Source organism: Chlorocebus sabaeus, chromosome 21 (assembly GCF_047675955.1).
Source record: "Chlorocebus sabaeus isolate Y175 chromosome 21, mChlSab1.0.hap1, whole genome shotgun sequence".
In the NCBI taxonomy this organism is placed as follows: Eukaryota; Metazoa; Chordata; class Mammalia; order Primates; family Cercopithecidae; genus Chlorocebus; species Chlorocebus sabaeus.
Genome location: NC_132924.1, coordinates 129,922,852 through 129,938,915, shown reverse-complemented (window position 1 = coordinate 129,938,915; position 16,064 = coordinate 129,922,852). Strand labels below are relative to the sequence as shown.

Genomic DNA, 16,064 nt, shown 5'->3' with positions numbered 1-16,064 from the left:
GCCCTACTAACCTTTCTGTTTTTTGTAGAGATGGGGTTTTGCCATCTTGCCCAGGCTGGTCTCAAACTCCTGGCCTCAAGGAATCCACCCGCCTTGGCCTCCCAAAGTGCTGGGATTACAGGCATGAGCCCGGGTGCCTGGCCAGGTTTCCCTTCTCTACTGTAAACCTAGTAGAAACTGCTGACTTGCTGCTAACTCTGTGTGTAACCTTTGAGGAACTAAGGCAATGGGATTTTAAACTTTAACATTTCTGCTGGGTGCGGTGGCTCATGCCTGTAATCCCAGCACTCTGGGAGGCCAAGGTGGGCGGATCACCTGACGTGAGGAGTTCGAGACCAGCCTGGACATGGCAAAATCCTCTCTATTAAAAATACACAAATTAGCTGGGCGCGGTGGCGGGCACCTGTAATCCCAGCTATGTGGGAGGCTGAGGCAGGAGAATCGCTTGAATCCAGGAGGCAGAGGTTGCAGTGAGCCGAGATTGCACCATTGCACTCCAGCCTGGGCAACAAGAGGGAAGCTCCATCTCAAAAACTTTAACATTTCTCTTAAAAGGTTAGCTTTATATTGCTCTTTGAATAGCCACGTCCTGATGAGGAGACACAAGCAGTGCAAGCCTGCTGACTCTGGCTGTGGGTGCAGCAGGGACCCGGGTGAAGATCACCTTCCAGACCGCAGGCCCTTCCACTCGCAGTGCCCACTCCTGACCACCAGATGGAGCCCACGCACTGCCCAGGACCACGCAGCCCACCTGGGGTCTGGAGCAGGCAAGGCAGGCACTTGCTGGACACATGGGCAGCTGCCCACAGTGCAACCACCAGAGAGGCGCCCACTACTACCCTGAGCTGGGGCCGGCTGGCAGCTGCAGGGAGACTCTCGAGAAAAATGGGGGTCCAAGAATTGAGGGTGGAAACCATACAGGGGCTAACATGAAATTTACCGTAGTTAGCAAGACCGTTCTCCATAGATGCGGCAAATTCACGCACTCAGCAAGTATTTACTGAGCACCTACTGTGTGCAAGGCGTTACTCTATGTGCTTGGTAAACAGCAATTTACCAAACTCCCACCCTCCATGAAACTTACATGGTGGGGGAGAAATGAGTGAAGTACATGGTGTATTAGACCAAACCCAGCACTCCAGAGAAAGAGACCAACAAGAGAGGATGGATGTGCTGAGGTCGGCAGGGGGGGGGTGAGTTTTAAATAGACTGTTGGCAGGGAGGGGGAGAGGTGGCACTGGGCAAAACTGCTGCAGAACACGACATCAGCCACGCCCCACAGCACAGCACACATCCCAGGGCTCCAAGCTGGGGAGGGGTGTGGTCTGATGGCACCAGGGGCGAATCACAGGGTCTCAGCTCTCCCCACAGCTGGGGACGCACTGGAAGGTCTTGCCCAGAGTGTCATGGACTGACTTGAGATCAGGGTCACTTTGGCAGTGGGCAGGGACTGAGGATGGAGGACGCTTTGCTGCGAATATGAGCCAATGGCTTGGGACAGGGAGTGGCAGAGAAAGTGGCAGGAAGGCCTCAGGTGTTGTTGGGAGGGTCTGTGATGCAGTGGTAGGTGTTGAGTGGGAGAAGGCAAGGCTGACCCGAGGAGGGCCAGGTGCCTAGGGACAGCCTACGTGTCGGGAACATAGGATGCAGTCTGGGCTGCATCTGGCTCTGGGCTATTAGCAGCCTCTAGAACCCGTCATTAGCTTATAACTGAGGGCCCCCTCCCGCTTTGTTTTTTTTAGACGGCGTCTTGCTCTGTCACCCAGGCTGGAGTGCAGTGGCGCTATCTCGGCTCACTGCAACTTCCGCCTCCTGGATTCATGCCATTCTCCTGCCTCCGCCTCCCCAGCAGCTGGGACTACAGGCGCCTGCCACCATGCCCCGCTAATTTCTTTGTATTTTTAGTAGAGACGGGGTTTCACCGTGTTAGCCAGGATGGTCTTTATCTCCTGACCTCGTGATCTGCCTGCCTCGGCTTCCCAAAGTGCTGGGATTACAGGTGTGAGCCACTGCGCCTGGCCGAGGGCCTTCTTTATGTTCCAAATACTAAGTTGAAGATCCCTTGACACCAATTTTACGGTTCAGATAGGCGCTCCCACCACCAGCCTCATCTTCCCTGACCCCCAAGTGGGCAAAAGCAAAAGCAGAGGCTCGAAGGGCTGTGGGCCAGGCCGCAGTCGTGCAGTCGGCAGCTGTGCTCAGGACCCATCCTCCATGAAGCCTGGATGGCACGTACAGCTGGAGGTACTGGCCCAGGTGCTGCCAGCATCAAGATTCCCCGGAGCACCAGAACTGAACTCCAGGCAAATCAGCTGGAATGGCCTGCAACTCCCACCCTAGAAATTTTTCACACTAAAAAGGATTTTCTGAGAATGTCTAATTGTTTTCCAGAAATCATTTGGGAAGGATTATCCAAGACACTTAAAAAAATACAGACTGCTAGGCCCCCACCCCTAGAGACACAATCACCTTCAGGAAGGGCTGGGAACACTGACCTGGTACATCCCTTGTTTTACTGAGTCAAAGGAAAGGCTTGTTCAAGTCTGTGTGGGCAACAGCCAAATACAACCAGAACGTTTCCAAATCCCCAAGGGTCTACCTACCACACAAAACAAACACAGCCAGCTCAACGGTGCTGCCCAAACAAACAGGCCCACGTCCTGAGCCCCAGAATGTGTACATGAAAGTCTTTGCAGATATAACTGAGGATCTTGAGATGAGATCATCCCGGATTACTGGGATGTCTTTATAGGAAAAAGGCAGGACACTGGAGACGGGGGAGAAGACACCAGATCCCAGAAGCTGGAGGAGACAAAGGGGACCTCCCTGAGGCTGTGAGGCCTCCTGATCCCTGGAGAGGAGAAATGCTGCTGCTTTAAGCCACCTGATTTGTGGTAATTTGCTATGGCAGCCACAGGGAGCTGATGACCACGAACACGATGCCATTTTAAGAACGACCACCTCCCCCCACACTTGAATGAGCTCTACCAGCTCTGGTCCTGTCAAGTCTGTGGTTCTGTGGATGCAAGCACAACAGCATCCATTCAGTCATCACCTCAAACTCATCAGTCCATCAGCACCATCCCATTACCTAGCACAGCGCGTATGTGGAGTGATGCTGGCCAGTTCACATGCGGGTCCTGAGCTGTGAAAGCGTGGAGCGCCCATCATGGAGGTAGACTTCTGTCTGCAATCCTGGCAGTTCAAGGAGACGCCTGGACCTTGTGCTATCCACAAATCTAAGAAACATTCCCAGCAACTGAATTCTTTGGGTGACTCAATATGTGAACACCCTCCACAATAAATTCAAGACTGAAAATAAGCTGTTTCTCATGACATAAAATTGCCTTAATGAGCACAACAGATGTGCCTTCATTCTGGATCGTGCAGAAAGAAAAACCCAACGACTTCTGCTGTTTGCCTCTCTAGGCAGCACCAGTTGGCTGGCAACCCTTCGAGCCTCTGCTCTTGCTTTTGCCCACTCCTGGGTCAGGGAAGACGAGGCTGGTGGTGGGAGTTCCTATCTGAACCCGAAAATTGGTGTCAAGAGATCTTCAGCTCAGTATTTTGAACGTAAATAAGGCCTTCAGTTATAAGCTAATGATGGACACTGCTTCCTGTCAACATTTAGAAGTGGGCAATCGATGAATCCAAACCACAGCAGTCCCTCTCGGTAATCAGAACGTGAACCATCCTTTTAAAGCAAAAGTGGGGCCGGGCGCAGTGGCTCACGCCTGTAATCCCAGCTACTCGGGAGGCTGAGGCAGGAGAATCACTCGAACCCCGGAGGCGGAGCTTGCAGTGAGTCCAGACAGTACTACTGTACTCCAGCCAGGGCAAACGAGCAAGACTGTCTCCAAAAAAAAAAAAAAAAAAAAAAAAAAAAAAAAAAAAAAAGCACATAAAAAGAGATCAGTATTTAAAGAGATTACTGTTTTCTGCCTACTTCTGCAGAAGAAAAAGGAGTAGTAATGTAGAAACGTTGCCTTTATACAGCAACATTTTCATCATTAAGACCTTGGTCAAAACTATTCTCACCTTGTAAGCTGTTAGAGCTTCTGAGATGCGATGTTTGCAATCTATGATGCCAGTCACCTAGGGAGACAAATTCAAACACGGTTCTATTGTGTTCACAGTATGTTAAAGTCAAAAGCCTGTCTGCAATGCCCATCGCATCTCCAGAATGCTCCCGTGAAACCTAAGCCTCTAGACTGTCCATTCCACAGATCAATCAGCTGAGGCACAAAGCACTTAGCCTCAAGAACTTACCCTCAGAATTTTCTGCAAGCAGAGACCTTTGTGTAGTCAGTGCCTTTTCCCACCTGGACATGCTGGTCACCAGTCTCTTCAGGTCACCAACTCTGGCCACCATCCAAGCACCAGGAACCCACCACAGGTTGATCCCAGCATGCCGCAGTGTGGCACTCGCAGCCCGTGTTTGGGAAGTCTAGGTCATCTCTCATTAGAAAAACCTCCAGGTGAACCTGCTGTTCTGTGAGGGATGCACAGGGTGGCTGTGACACTTCCTAGACTATCCTGCTAGCCGTGATGCTTGTGGCGAATCTGAACGAGCTGAGCATGCCCTGAATTTCTATTTGAGTTAACTGTATGCCTTTAGCTGTTTATTTTTCTTTAAAGTATGAGAAAGCTTACGTATTCAATTATTTCAGGTTCACCACTCACCTCCTCAGGAAGTTCCTGGGAGGAGTCATTAACCCTACCACAGCCTTTCCCGTGCTCCCAGTTCCACAACTGGAGGCCTGCCTGTCAATGGCATGGATGCAGAGTGCAGACTGAGGCTCACGATGGGGTGGGACACAGTACCTGGTTTCGCACACTCCGCAAAAGCACACACCATCCACTGCAACTGATAAAGCTGCCTTAACGAGCTCAGGATACCAAAACAAAGATCTCTCTGCAGATACCACAGCACGAGAAATATCTCAATAACCCCAAGGCAACATTTAGGTTTGTGTACAAAATTACCAGAAAGCAGAAAGTAGGACAGAACCTAGAAAAGTGCAAACAAAACAAAAAACAAAGAAACTTCCTCCAGAAATTTTTCAAGAACTAATGCCAGACCCAATGGGAAACTCGGGAAGGCAACACCCGTGGCTGGTTGGATAGGAGCACACCGGCTGCCAGCCTGGGAGCCACGCTCCGCCCAGCCCCGATGACAGGCACTGCTCCCGAGGACCTCTGATTCTCAGGGAGTGTCGGCCATCTCACTATACTCCATCAGTTGGAGACATGCAATCACCTGTGATAAAACTAGTACCATTCGGAAGCTGTGGCTTTACAAAAGCAGAGTGGCACTAATCACAACGATCTGGGGTAGGACTCCAACACAGTCTTGGGAAAAAAAAACATTTAATGTAAATGTTTAGCCATTAGAACATACAAATAAATAAATAAGCTCAGAATAGCTGAGGAAAAAAACCACAAATAAGTGAATTGTCAATTTCTCTTCAGTCTCAGATATGCTATTTCCAAAATACTGATAATAAAATATACAAATTCACTAATAAGATATAGAACATTCAACATAAAACAACCTAAAATAAAAAAGACCAACCCTAATTATTTTATTTCTGTATATCAAGACTACGAATAGCATTTAAATGCTTAATTTATTATTCAAATTAAGAAATTACACATTTTGTTTTGATCATGTTCATTGTCTTAAAAGTGTCATTCAGCTTTCCCACATTTAAAAGTATATTGCTAATTATGGTCAATTAACTATGACAGCCCACAGAGCCTCCAGTGACAGTAAAACACTAGACAGAATAGATGAATGAGGATTTAGATCCCCTCCCCCAGCGTCAGCCAAGGGTCACTCTGCTCCCACAGCTGACGCTTTGAAACGTTTCTGTTTGTCGAGACTAAAACCACCCAGCAACAAGTCAGGTCCTGATAAAGTGCCTACTGCAAGAACTACTGACACTCCCCTTCCCTGGATCTGCACCAGGGACTGTCCCATCTTCAAGTCAGAGCAGCACCAGGAAGCAGAGGGTGCTGAGCACGGCCAGTCACCCCCAAATATCCAGGAAGACAAGTGGGCGCAGCCCAGGGGCAAGGAGGGCGAGCGGATGATGGAGAGACCGGCACGGCTAGCATCGGGACAAAGATGCAGCTGCCACTTTGGTTCAAACGACTTTAACGACACCCCAGTGTCTGTCCTCCCCCCAAGTAACTGGGTATAGTGGGTGACAGATGTTGCAGGAGCTGGGCAGACCCTCCTCTTCCACCTCCCCTGAAAGCTCTCCAGGCACAAAGTGGAGATAGAAATAGGACAATGAATGAAGTCCCCCACCTCACATCCACAGACAGTATCTCCAAACCATCATGAGGCAGGCCATGGTATACTGAAAACAAGCATGCTAGTCCCATTTGGGGAAATGGCTTAAAAAGCACAAATAAAATATTACCATCGTCATCTCTTTTCCAAACCTAACCACTCTGGGAAAGGCAGCAGAAAAAAATGCCTTTAGTTTTAATAATGAGGCTTGTAAACAATCCAACATGAGCAGCAGCGGCCCCGTGGCGTCTCAGCCTCAGACCCTGTATCTCTGCCGCCTGCGCAGCCTTGTCTGAACCCTGGAGCAGCCCTGCCTGCTCAGGAGGGCTCTGATCTCATCAGCAAAGCCAAAGCTTCATCTTTGGTTAATTTCGCTGAGATGCCACTAGTCTAGAAACTGTGCTCTTCTTGGCAATGTTACTAAAGTAGCCGCATGGCACATAACGTGTTATTTTAAGTTATTTGAAAAGCAATGTCCCTCTAAATAAGTGACCACACCGTAATAAAAATCATTTAAAAAAGGAAGAGAGGGAGGAATGGCAGAATGAAAGAAGGAGCTTGGGAGAGCCTCAGGCGTGCAGTTTGAGTATCCTCGTGGGTCTGGGGAGGCGCTGCTGACGAAGGAAGCACTGGTTCTCTGCAGGGGTCGGATCCTAGCATCAGCTTCAGCTCAGCTCAAAGCCAGCAGCACATTCAATAGCATAGAGAAGTTTACTTCGCAAAAGTGTCTCGTCATAGAACTCAGGGAGCTTCAGCAGGTTCATGCAGGTGCTGGCTGTGGGGAGCCGCTCAAGGTCAGAGCCTCCGTTGTGAATACAAAATGCGGGATACAACTCCTGAAAAACAGCGTGTGTACAAGATGTCACTGTAACAAGCACAGTATTACATGAGTTTTAATACAAAGCACACAAAATGTGCCAACTCCAATCAGTAAAAAGTTACCACTGCAGTCACATTTTCCTGAAACCACATTTGCTTTGTTGTTGTTGTTTTTTGAGACTGAGTCTTGCTCTTGTTGCCCATACTGCAGTGCAGTGGTGCTATCTCGGCTCACAGCAACCTCTGCCTCCCGGGTTCAAGCAATTCTCCTGCCTCAGCCTCCCAGGTAGCTGGGATTAGAGGCGCCCACCACCACGCCTGGCTAATTTTTGTATTTTTAGTAGACATGGGGTTTTACCACTTTGGCCAGGTTGGTTTTGAACTCCTGACCTCATGATCCGCCTACCTTCACCTCCCAAAGTGTTGGGATTACAGGTGTGAGCCACCATGCCCGGCCCACATTTGCTTTTTAAAAAAATTACGTTGATGGCTTAATTCTAAATTATATAAAAAACTGTGCACTGTGCTTCAGGCATAAAAAGGGATAAATAACATTCCAGGCCAGGCGCATAGCTCACACCTGCAGTCCCAGCACTGTGGGAGGCCTAGCTAGGGGATGGCTTGAGCTTAGGAGTTCGAGACCAGCCTGGGCAACATAACAAGACCTCATTTCAACTAAAAACAAAAAATCAAAACAATTAGCCAGGTGTGGTGAGTGGTGTGCTCCTATATTCCCAGCTACTTGGGAGGCTGAGGTGAAAAGACCTCTGGAGTCCAGGAGGTCGAGATTACTGAGGTATGATCACACCATGGCACTCCAGCCTGGGCAATGCACAGCGAGACCCTGTCTATAAAAGGATCAAGATTTATTCTATCTTTCCTGTACAAGCTATTCCTCGGGTTAACCAAATAACTGGTGAGAAGAAACAAAGCTGTTTTTAAATAGAAAATTCCAGCTAATACATGATACAATTATGTAATTAGAACACAGCTGTTTTAGAAGCACATTAAACAATGGATCTAGGCAGTGATGATAAGTGACCACTAAAATCAAGAGGAATTTTGACACGGAGATTGACTCCAGCATTGTGAGGAGATGACTCATGAGAAGTGGATCTCTACGATGATTAAGGGAATGGGAAGCATACGACATTATCTATGAGATATTATTGCCAAAAAAAAGAAAAATTCAAATTTAGAATCTGATGAGACCCCTATTGGTTTTCAAGAGATACAAAGAAGCAACGTAGTGCAACCCAGTTCCCCTATTATTTTTATTTATTTATTTTTTTGAGACGGAGTCTCGCTCTGTCACCTAGGCTGGAGTGCAGTGGTGCAATTTCAGCTCACTGCAAGCTCCGCCTCCCGGGTTCACGCCATTCTCCTGGCTCAGCCTCCCGAGTAGCTGGGACTACAGGTGCCGCCACCATGCCTGGCTAATTTTTTGTATTTTTAGTAGAGATGGGGTTTCACCGTGTCAGCCAGGATGGTCTCAATCTCCTGACCTCATGATCCGACCACCTCGGCCTCCCAAAGTGCTGGTATTACAGGCGTGAGCCACCGCGCCGGGCCCCAGTTCCAGTTCCCCTATTAATTAAATTACAAGGCAAAATTGAGGGAGGTGGGCCCAATGCACGATGGCTTGCTTGTGCCAGAATTTAAATAATTGTTAACAAAAAAAGCAAGATGATCGGGAAATCTGAACGTTGTTTCAGATGTTCGTGACGCTCTGGTGTCTGAGGTGCAGTGTGAAAACTCTCATCCCTGTCTCACAGACGCCCAGCTCCCATTCCCATGGGCAACCAACGCTTCAGCGTCTTAAGTGCTCCCAGAGATTTAATGCATGCACGAGAAAACGTTCTCCCTCCTCTAGTTTTAAAATTGAGGCAGTGAGCACATTAGACACACTATTCCGTGCCTTGCTTTTCCATCTGATAATGTGTCTCGGTCATCTTCCCTATCAATGGTGAGGCTGCATGGTGTTCCACGGACATGTGTGGCACGATGTGCTGGTGGGCACTTTTCTCAGCTTCTTACAAAAAATGATGCAATGAATATGTACTTAGTTTGCACAACTGTGCAAACGTTATCTGTAGGCAAAAATTCTGTTAGGGATTGCTGAACGCAGACTTAATGCATGAGACCTATAGGAATGTCGGTCCTCTGATGGCCACAGAGAACCAATAACTCCACCTTCCTCTTATACACAAACATCATTAGCTACTTGCCTCAAATTTGAGACATGTGATTTACGTGTTCTCTTCCAACCGCAAGACAATAAGGCCCAGACTGCCCTCAGTCTGCTCACGCTCCCAGCCTGTGCAGATTTAGTATCTGGCACGGATTTCAGAGACTTAACTAGGTCAGCCCTTCACTGCACACGTGTACACGGAAGTCTTGAGAGGTGGGCCTGGCAACAGGAGCAGGAGCTTCACCCATGTCCACAACTCCTCGGACTGCACTCTAAGAAATGGTTAGAGATGCATGTGATAACTGATGCACAAGAGGTTCACAGCATGGCAGTGAAGAGCTGTCAACAACTAAAGAACAGGAAGTAAACCGGTAAACTCACACGATGGGACACCACAAAGTCCATTAAAAATATTTCAAAGGGCCGGGCGCGGTGGCTCACGCCTGTAATCCCAGCACTTTGGGAGGCCGAGGCGGGTGGATCACGAGGTTGGGAGATTGAGACCATCCTGGCTAACACGGTGAAACCCCGTCTCTACTAAAAATACAAAAAATTAGCCGGGCGAGGTGGCGGGCGCCTGTAGTTCCAGCTACTCGGAGGCTGAGGCAGGAGAATGGCGTGAACCCAGGAGGCGGAGCTTGCAGTGAGCCGAGATCGCGCCACTGCAATCCAGTCTGGGCGACAAAGCGAGACTCCGTCTCAAAAAAAAAAAAAAAAAAAAAAAAAAAAATATTTCAAAGAATAACACGAGAAAAAATGATCCTGATGTAATGTTGAGTAAAAAGGGTAGCCTATAAAACACAGGATACAGCTAAAATTATCTTTAAAAATTACATGACCAGCAGTGGTTCATGACTGTAATCACAGCACTTTGGGAGGCCGAAACGGGTGGATCACCTGAGGTCAGGATTTCCGAGACCAGCCTGACCAACGTGGGGAAACCCCATCTCTACTAAAAATACAAAATTAGCCGGCTGTGGTGGTGCAGGCCTGTAAAATCCCAGCTACTTGAGAGGCTGAGGCAGGAGGCAGAGGTTGCAGGCTGCAGTGAGCCGAGATCACGCATTGCAAGCCAGTCTGGACGATAAGAGTGAACTCTGTCTTAAAAATATATATATGTGTGTGTGTGGGGTGTAACAGGCTGAGTATGTTGGCTCACATCTGTAATACCAGGGGTGTGTCTGTGTGTGTGTAACAGGCCAAGCATGTTGGCTCACACCTGTAATACCAATGCTTTGGGAGGCTGAGGTGGGAGATCACTCAAGGCCAGGAGTTTGAGACAGCCTGGGCAACAGAGCAAGATCCTACCTCTACCAAAAACAGAAAAAATTATGCATATATACATTAACACACACTCATGTATGTAGATAAAAACGTGTACTAATAAAAGGAAACATAAAAAAACATCATAATGGTTAGAATGGGAGAAAATATAGATTTCTTATACTTGATCACAATTTCCAAGTTTCTATAATGAAAACATTACTTTTATTGGAAGGTTAAAAAAAAATCCAACAACATAAAAAAATGTGCTTTCTGTGCCAACAGCACTCCCACAAACCTGGTGAATGTTCCTGAAACCTGCTACACTTTTTTCTTCTTTTAGTCGGAGTCTTGCTCTCTCAACAAAGCTGGTGTACAAGGGCACAATCTTGGCTCACTGCAAACTCTGCCTCCCAGGTTCGAGTAAATCTCTTGCCTCAACCTCCCGAGTAGCTGGGACTATAGGTGCCCATCATCATGCCTCGCTAATTTTTGTATTTTTAGTAGAGATGGAGTTTCGTCATGTTGGCTAGGCTGGTCAAGAATTCTTGATCTCAGGTGATCCGCCTGCCTCAGCCTCCCATACCCGGCCCCCGTTCGACTTTCTGTAAGTGTGGCAACCCCACAAAGCGCCATGGTACAAAAGGGCATGGATTCTCTGTATGCCCGGGGAAAGTGGCGTTAGGACAGGAAGCAGCGCGGCTACAGTGGGCAGACTAAGCTGATTTTCCGGGAAAAGACTAGAACTATGAAGAAGCTTGTGCTGAGGCTTGAGGGCGTTGAGCACAGGTGCAGATCTAAGAGAATGCTGGCTATAAGGAGATGGGAGCATTCTGAACTGGGAGGAGAGAAGAGGAGGAAGGGCCAAGAGATCCAGCTCTAAGTGTCATCTTCTGTTTTATTATGAAGACAATACAATCTTGAGTTTATGTTCAAAAATAAAACAATTAAAAATTAAAAAAATAGAACAGGTAATTACCTTCTAACAACTGTAGTAGAACGTGAATAAAACTAGAGCAATGTCTCATTCTGCAGGAACCTTTGGAAGCACTGAAGCTGTCACAAAGAACGACAGGCACCCAACTGGCCACACCTGCATTTCGGTTGGATTTTGTTTCAATTATGTGTTGAGTTTAGCATATAATTTATGTTAAGGGTAAAACTAGTAAGAGCACAGCCCACAAAATGCTATGAAGAGGGCGGGCGCGGTGGCTCATGCCTGTAATCCCAGCACTTTGGGAGGCTGAGGTGGGTAGATCACCGGAGGTCAGGAGTTCAAGACCAGCCTGGCCAACATAGTGAAATCCTGCCTCTACTAAAAACACAAAAAAATTAGCTGGGGGTGGTGGTAGGTGCCTGTAATCCCCGCTACTCGGGAGGATGCGGCAAGAGGATTACTTGAACCCAGGTGGAGGCTGCAGTGAGCCGAGATCGCGCCATTGTACTCCAGCCTGGGCAACAAGAGCGAAACTCTATCTCAAAAAAAAAAAAAAAAAAAAAAAAAAAAGCTATGAAGAGACTGACATGATTCTTACTACCGATCTTTGTAGGTCTCTCTACTGTTAAATATAAATGTCATTAAAAATATATATGTGACATATAATGTGCTAAAATCCATTGTCTTTTTCTTCTAATTACAGTTTATTTGCTACTTTAAATCTCTCATAAAAATGTTAGAACGAGAACCAAAGGAGAACTAGAAAGAACATTTATCACACTTATTATTCAGCATTCTGAGCGTGTGAGGGCAATAATTCTCACAAATGCTTGAATATACTAAAACGGAAGCATCGCATTTTTGAAACAGAAAAGGATCTCTGAATGAGGGGGTCAGTGATGCTGGCAAAGTCACTGCATAAATGAAAAGCTTAAAATATATTTTGCAATTAAATGCCACATTTAGTGTTTCTTTCACAAGGCTAATTGAATTTCCTACTTGGAGTCTTAAAAGTAAAAAAATGAAGTTCTTCACTGAATCTGAGTCAAGGGCACCATTTTGTGCATAATTAAATACAGTACAACGGGAATTTGCATTAATTCAGAGTGAGAAAAATCATCCATTTATTATGTGGCCTGATGGTAACTTAACAATTTTCTTCAGCACTTTAATGATTTTTTGTCTGTAACAATCACATTTATTAAACATATTAAACTTTAATTAGCTTTAGCAGATGTTATTCTTCTCCAATAATCTGGCACTAAGGAGTTTCATAACTTGAAAATTACGCCTGCCTGCCTTTGCTATTTATAGTACTTCAACTGAAAGACATTTTCTTCCTTTAAGTCTACATTAATTATGGCAGCCCTGGCAAATCCAGGCATACTAAGCTAACCGGAAAGCCTAAATATTAAGATGATTTTTCCAAACTGGATGTCTAACATATAACAACTTCAAAAACACTTATCATGGAAAAATCAATTAAATTTCACATATGTTAGAACACTGAGAAAAATAAAATAATAGGAAGACTGTCTCATGGATGCTCAAGAAGTGTTTTCCATGGTATAACTCCATTACAATTGTGCAGGGTCATGATTGGGGTAGGGGATTTTCCCTTTTAGTCTATTCGGGATTTTTTTTTTTTTTTTTTGAGTTTTGCTCTTGTTGCCCAGGCTGGAGTGCAATGGCGCAATCTTGGTTCACTGCAACCTCCGCCTCCCAGGTTCAAGCAATTCTGCCTCAGCCTCCCGAGTAGCTGGGACTACAGGCATGCACCACCATGCCTGGCTAAGTTGTTTTTTGTATTTAGTAGAGACGGGGTTTCACCATGTTGGTCAGGCTCGTCTCAAACTCCTGACCTCAGGTGATCCACCTGCCTTGGCCTCCCAAAGTGCTGGGATTACAGGCGTGAGCCACTGCGCCAGGCCAGTCTATTTGGGATTTTAAAAGCTAATGTAAATCCCTCTACTTCTGCTCCCCTAAACCTACGATGCTCATGCAGCTGAAGTGGCCATGCACAAACCCGGAGGTATCACGGAGGTGGAGAAGGCTCTTGCACTTCTAGGCACACGTTATTGCTGGCTCTTTAGTTGGCTATCAGAATGTCTAGAACCTACGTCTGGTAGGACTTCTAATTTTTATTGCTACTCACATGATTAGCATTATCTCATTAGCCAGGAGCTGACAAAAATCTCTGCGTCTTCCAGTGTTTTGATGGGAGCAGGTCCTCCAAACTTCCTTTTATGAAATTAGATGAGATGCATAATTTTCTTATCTCTAGCTTTGGAACAAACTAGTTTTGAAACAAAGATACTAGAAGGCTTGTCTATCATAATAAATGTTAATAAAATTACCAAATGGTATTAACACCTTTACTGATAAAACGCCATCTGCATGCCTCACCTGCAGTCCTCCTGCTCTTTAGACCCCAGCACAGCAAGCCCTCCAGACTCCACCACCAGCACAGGACGTGCCGTTTTCACTGCGCTTGAGAGATTTTCGTATCTGGTCACATGGGTCGCGCTTCCAACTCTGAAGGAGACCCTTCTATTTCTTTACACACGAACCAGGACGTGCCACTGAACCATTCTGGGTCACTCCATTTAGGTGCGCCGCTTGTAGGCAGCAGCGTTTTCCTAGCCCTGTCTCAAAGTCTTTTTCTTTTAATACATGAGTTTCTCCGCACTCACTGTTGGAACATTCAGGCTTCTCTCATTTTATGTTTTCTATTTTATGATTCTGAATGTTACTTCCTACCCCCAACCCCTGTATCTGGTCAACAGAGTTGTTGGTTCTGTTTGTCTTGTTTTGCATGGTTATTTTTTTCTCTCCAACAATTTGGAAGATTATCATTTCTACTAATATCACTGAGTAATGGTATTTACTAACACGTTTAAGTTTATACATCTTTATTATTCATTACTTCCAGAACATAACGGTGTCGATGACTGACCTCCTATTTGAAACAAACTGCACTTAGGCCTCACTTCTTCCCACCTCTCTACTGGGTCCCAGCTCCAGTTCTGAGGGCGCTTACTGAGATGCTGTGTTAGTTTACAGTCAATTTTTAAGAACAGCTTAATTGAGGTGTACTTGGCATACTATAAGATTATCCGTTTAAATGTACAATCCAATGATTTTAGCAAATTTACAGAGTTCCACAGCGATCCCCACAATCCGGTTTTGGGTCACTCCACTTCTCCGAAGCTCCTGCTGCCACCTCCAGTCCTGTGCAGCCCCCGACCCGCTCTGTGTCTGTAAATGTGCCTTTCAGGCCGGCCGTGGTGGCTCAAGCCTGTAATTCCAGCACTTTGGGAGGCCAAGGCGGGCAGATCACAAGGTCAGGAGATCAAGACCATCCTGGCTAACACGGTAAAACCCCGTGTCTACTAAAAATACAAAAAAAAATTAGCCGGGCGCCTGTAGTCCCAGCTGCTGAGGAGGCTGAGGCAGGAGAATGGCGGGAACCCGGGAGGCGGAGCCTGCAGTGCGCCGAGATCGCGCCACTGCGCTCCTGCCTGGGCGATAGAGTGAGACTCTATCTCAAAAAAAAAAAAAAAAAAAAAAAGTGCCTTTCAAAGGACAGTTTATCCACACAGAATTACGTATAATTAATACGTCGTTCTGTGTCTGCTTTGTTCACTTAGCACAGTGTTTTCAATATTCATACACAGTGGAGTAGATATCATTTATTGCTTTTAAATTCTGAACATCTCTTAATCTATAGAATTTACTGGCAGTTTGTGTACTTATTTCCAGTTTCTGGCCATTAAGAAGACTTGCGCTGAACACTCACATCCACACTGTGTGAACATACGCTGCCATCTGTACACTCACAAGAGTGGGGCTGCGACATTACACTGATGAACATTCTCAAGATAACGTGCCTGCACCCCTTGAAAATGGGGATACAGAAGAAAGGAAACTAAAGAGCATGCTAATTAAATGCAACGTGTGGTTCTGGACGGGATTCTACGAAGGGCGTGAAGGGACAACTGGCCTGACACCTGAAGAGCCGGTCACAAGGTGACTGCGGTGTTCCACCCACACTGAGCGTTGACTCAGGTCTGAGTGGGGCCTGAAAATGTTCATTTTAAACACGTGCTCAAGTGATGCTGCAACTGCTGGTCCCAGGACCACACTCTCTGCAGCCAGTGGATCCGGCAAGTGCTGTGTGTCAGAGTCCAGTTTCCCAGGACCACACTGTGCAGCCAGTGGATCTGATAAGTGTCAGATCCAGTTTCTGGATGTCAGAGTCCAGTTTCTGGACTTGTAATAATTTAATTGTAGCCATTTAAAAAATGTCTCTAGTCTTAGGAAGTATGCGCTGAAATATTTAGGGAAGACCTCATGTCTTCAACCTACTCTCAAATGACTCAGGAAAGAAATGCATGAAAAGAATGATACAGTAAATGTAGCAAAACATTAACAATTGGTCAGTGCGGGTTTAGAAGTTCCTGGTCAATTCTCACAACTTTTCTATACATTTAAAATAGTTTCAAAGTAAAAAGTTAAAGAATAACTTCACTCAGAAATATAATAAAATACTT

The 16,064-nt window shown here is 46.3% G+C and overlaps 1 protein-coding gene across 1 annotated transcript in view; it reads right to left on the bottom strand.

Moving 5' to 3' along the window:
- Nucleotides 1–5,353: 5,353 nt before the first annotated feature.
- The window catches only part of UBE3C (ubiquitin protein ligase E3C), a 136,598-nt gene continuing 125,887 nt past the window's right edge, over nt 5,354–16,064 (bottom strand). Inside the window, exon 23 of the mRNA XM_007983619.3 lies at nt 5,354–7,137. Coding sequence (XP_007981810.2) covers nt 6,967–7,137 — 171 coding nt within the window. The 3' untranslated portion in view covers nt 5,354–6,966. The remainder of the gene's footprint in view (nt 7,138–16,064) is intronic.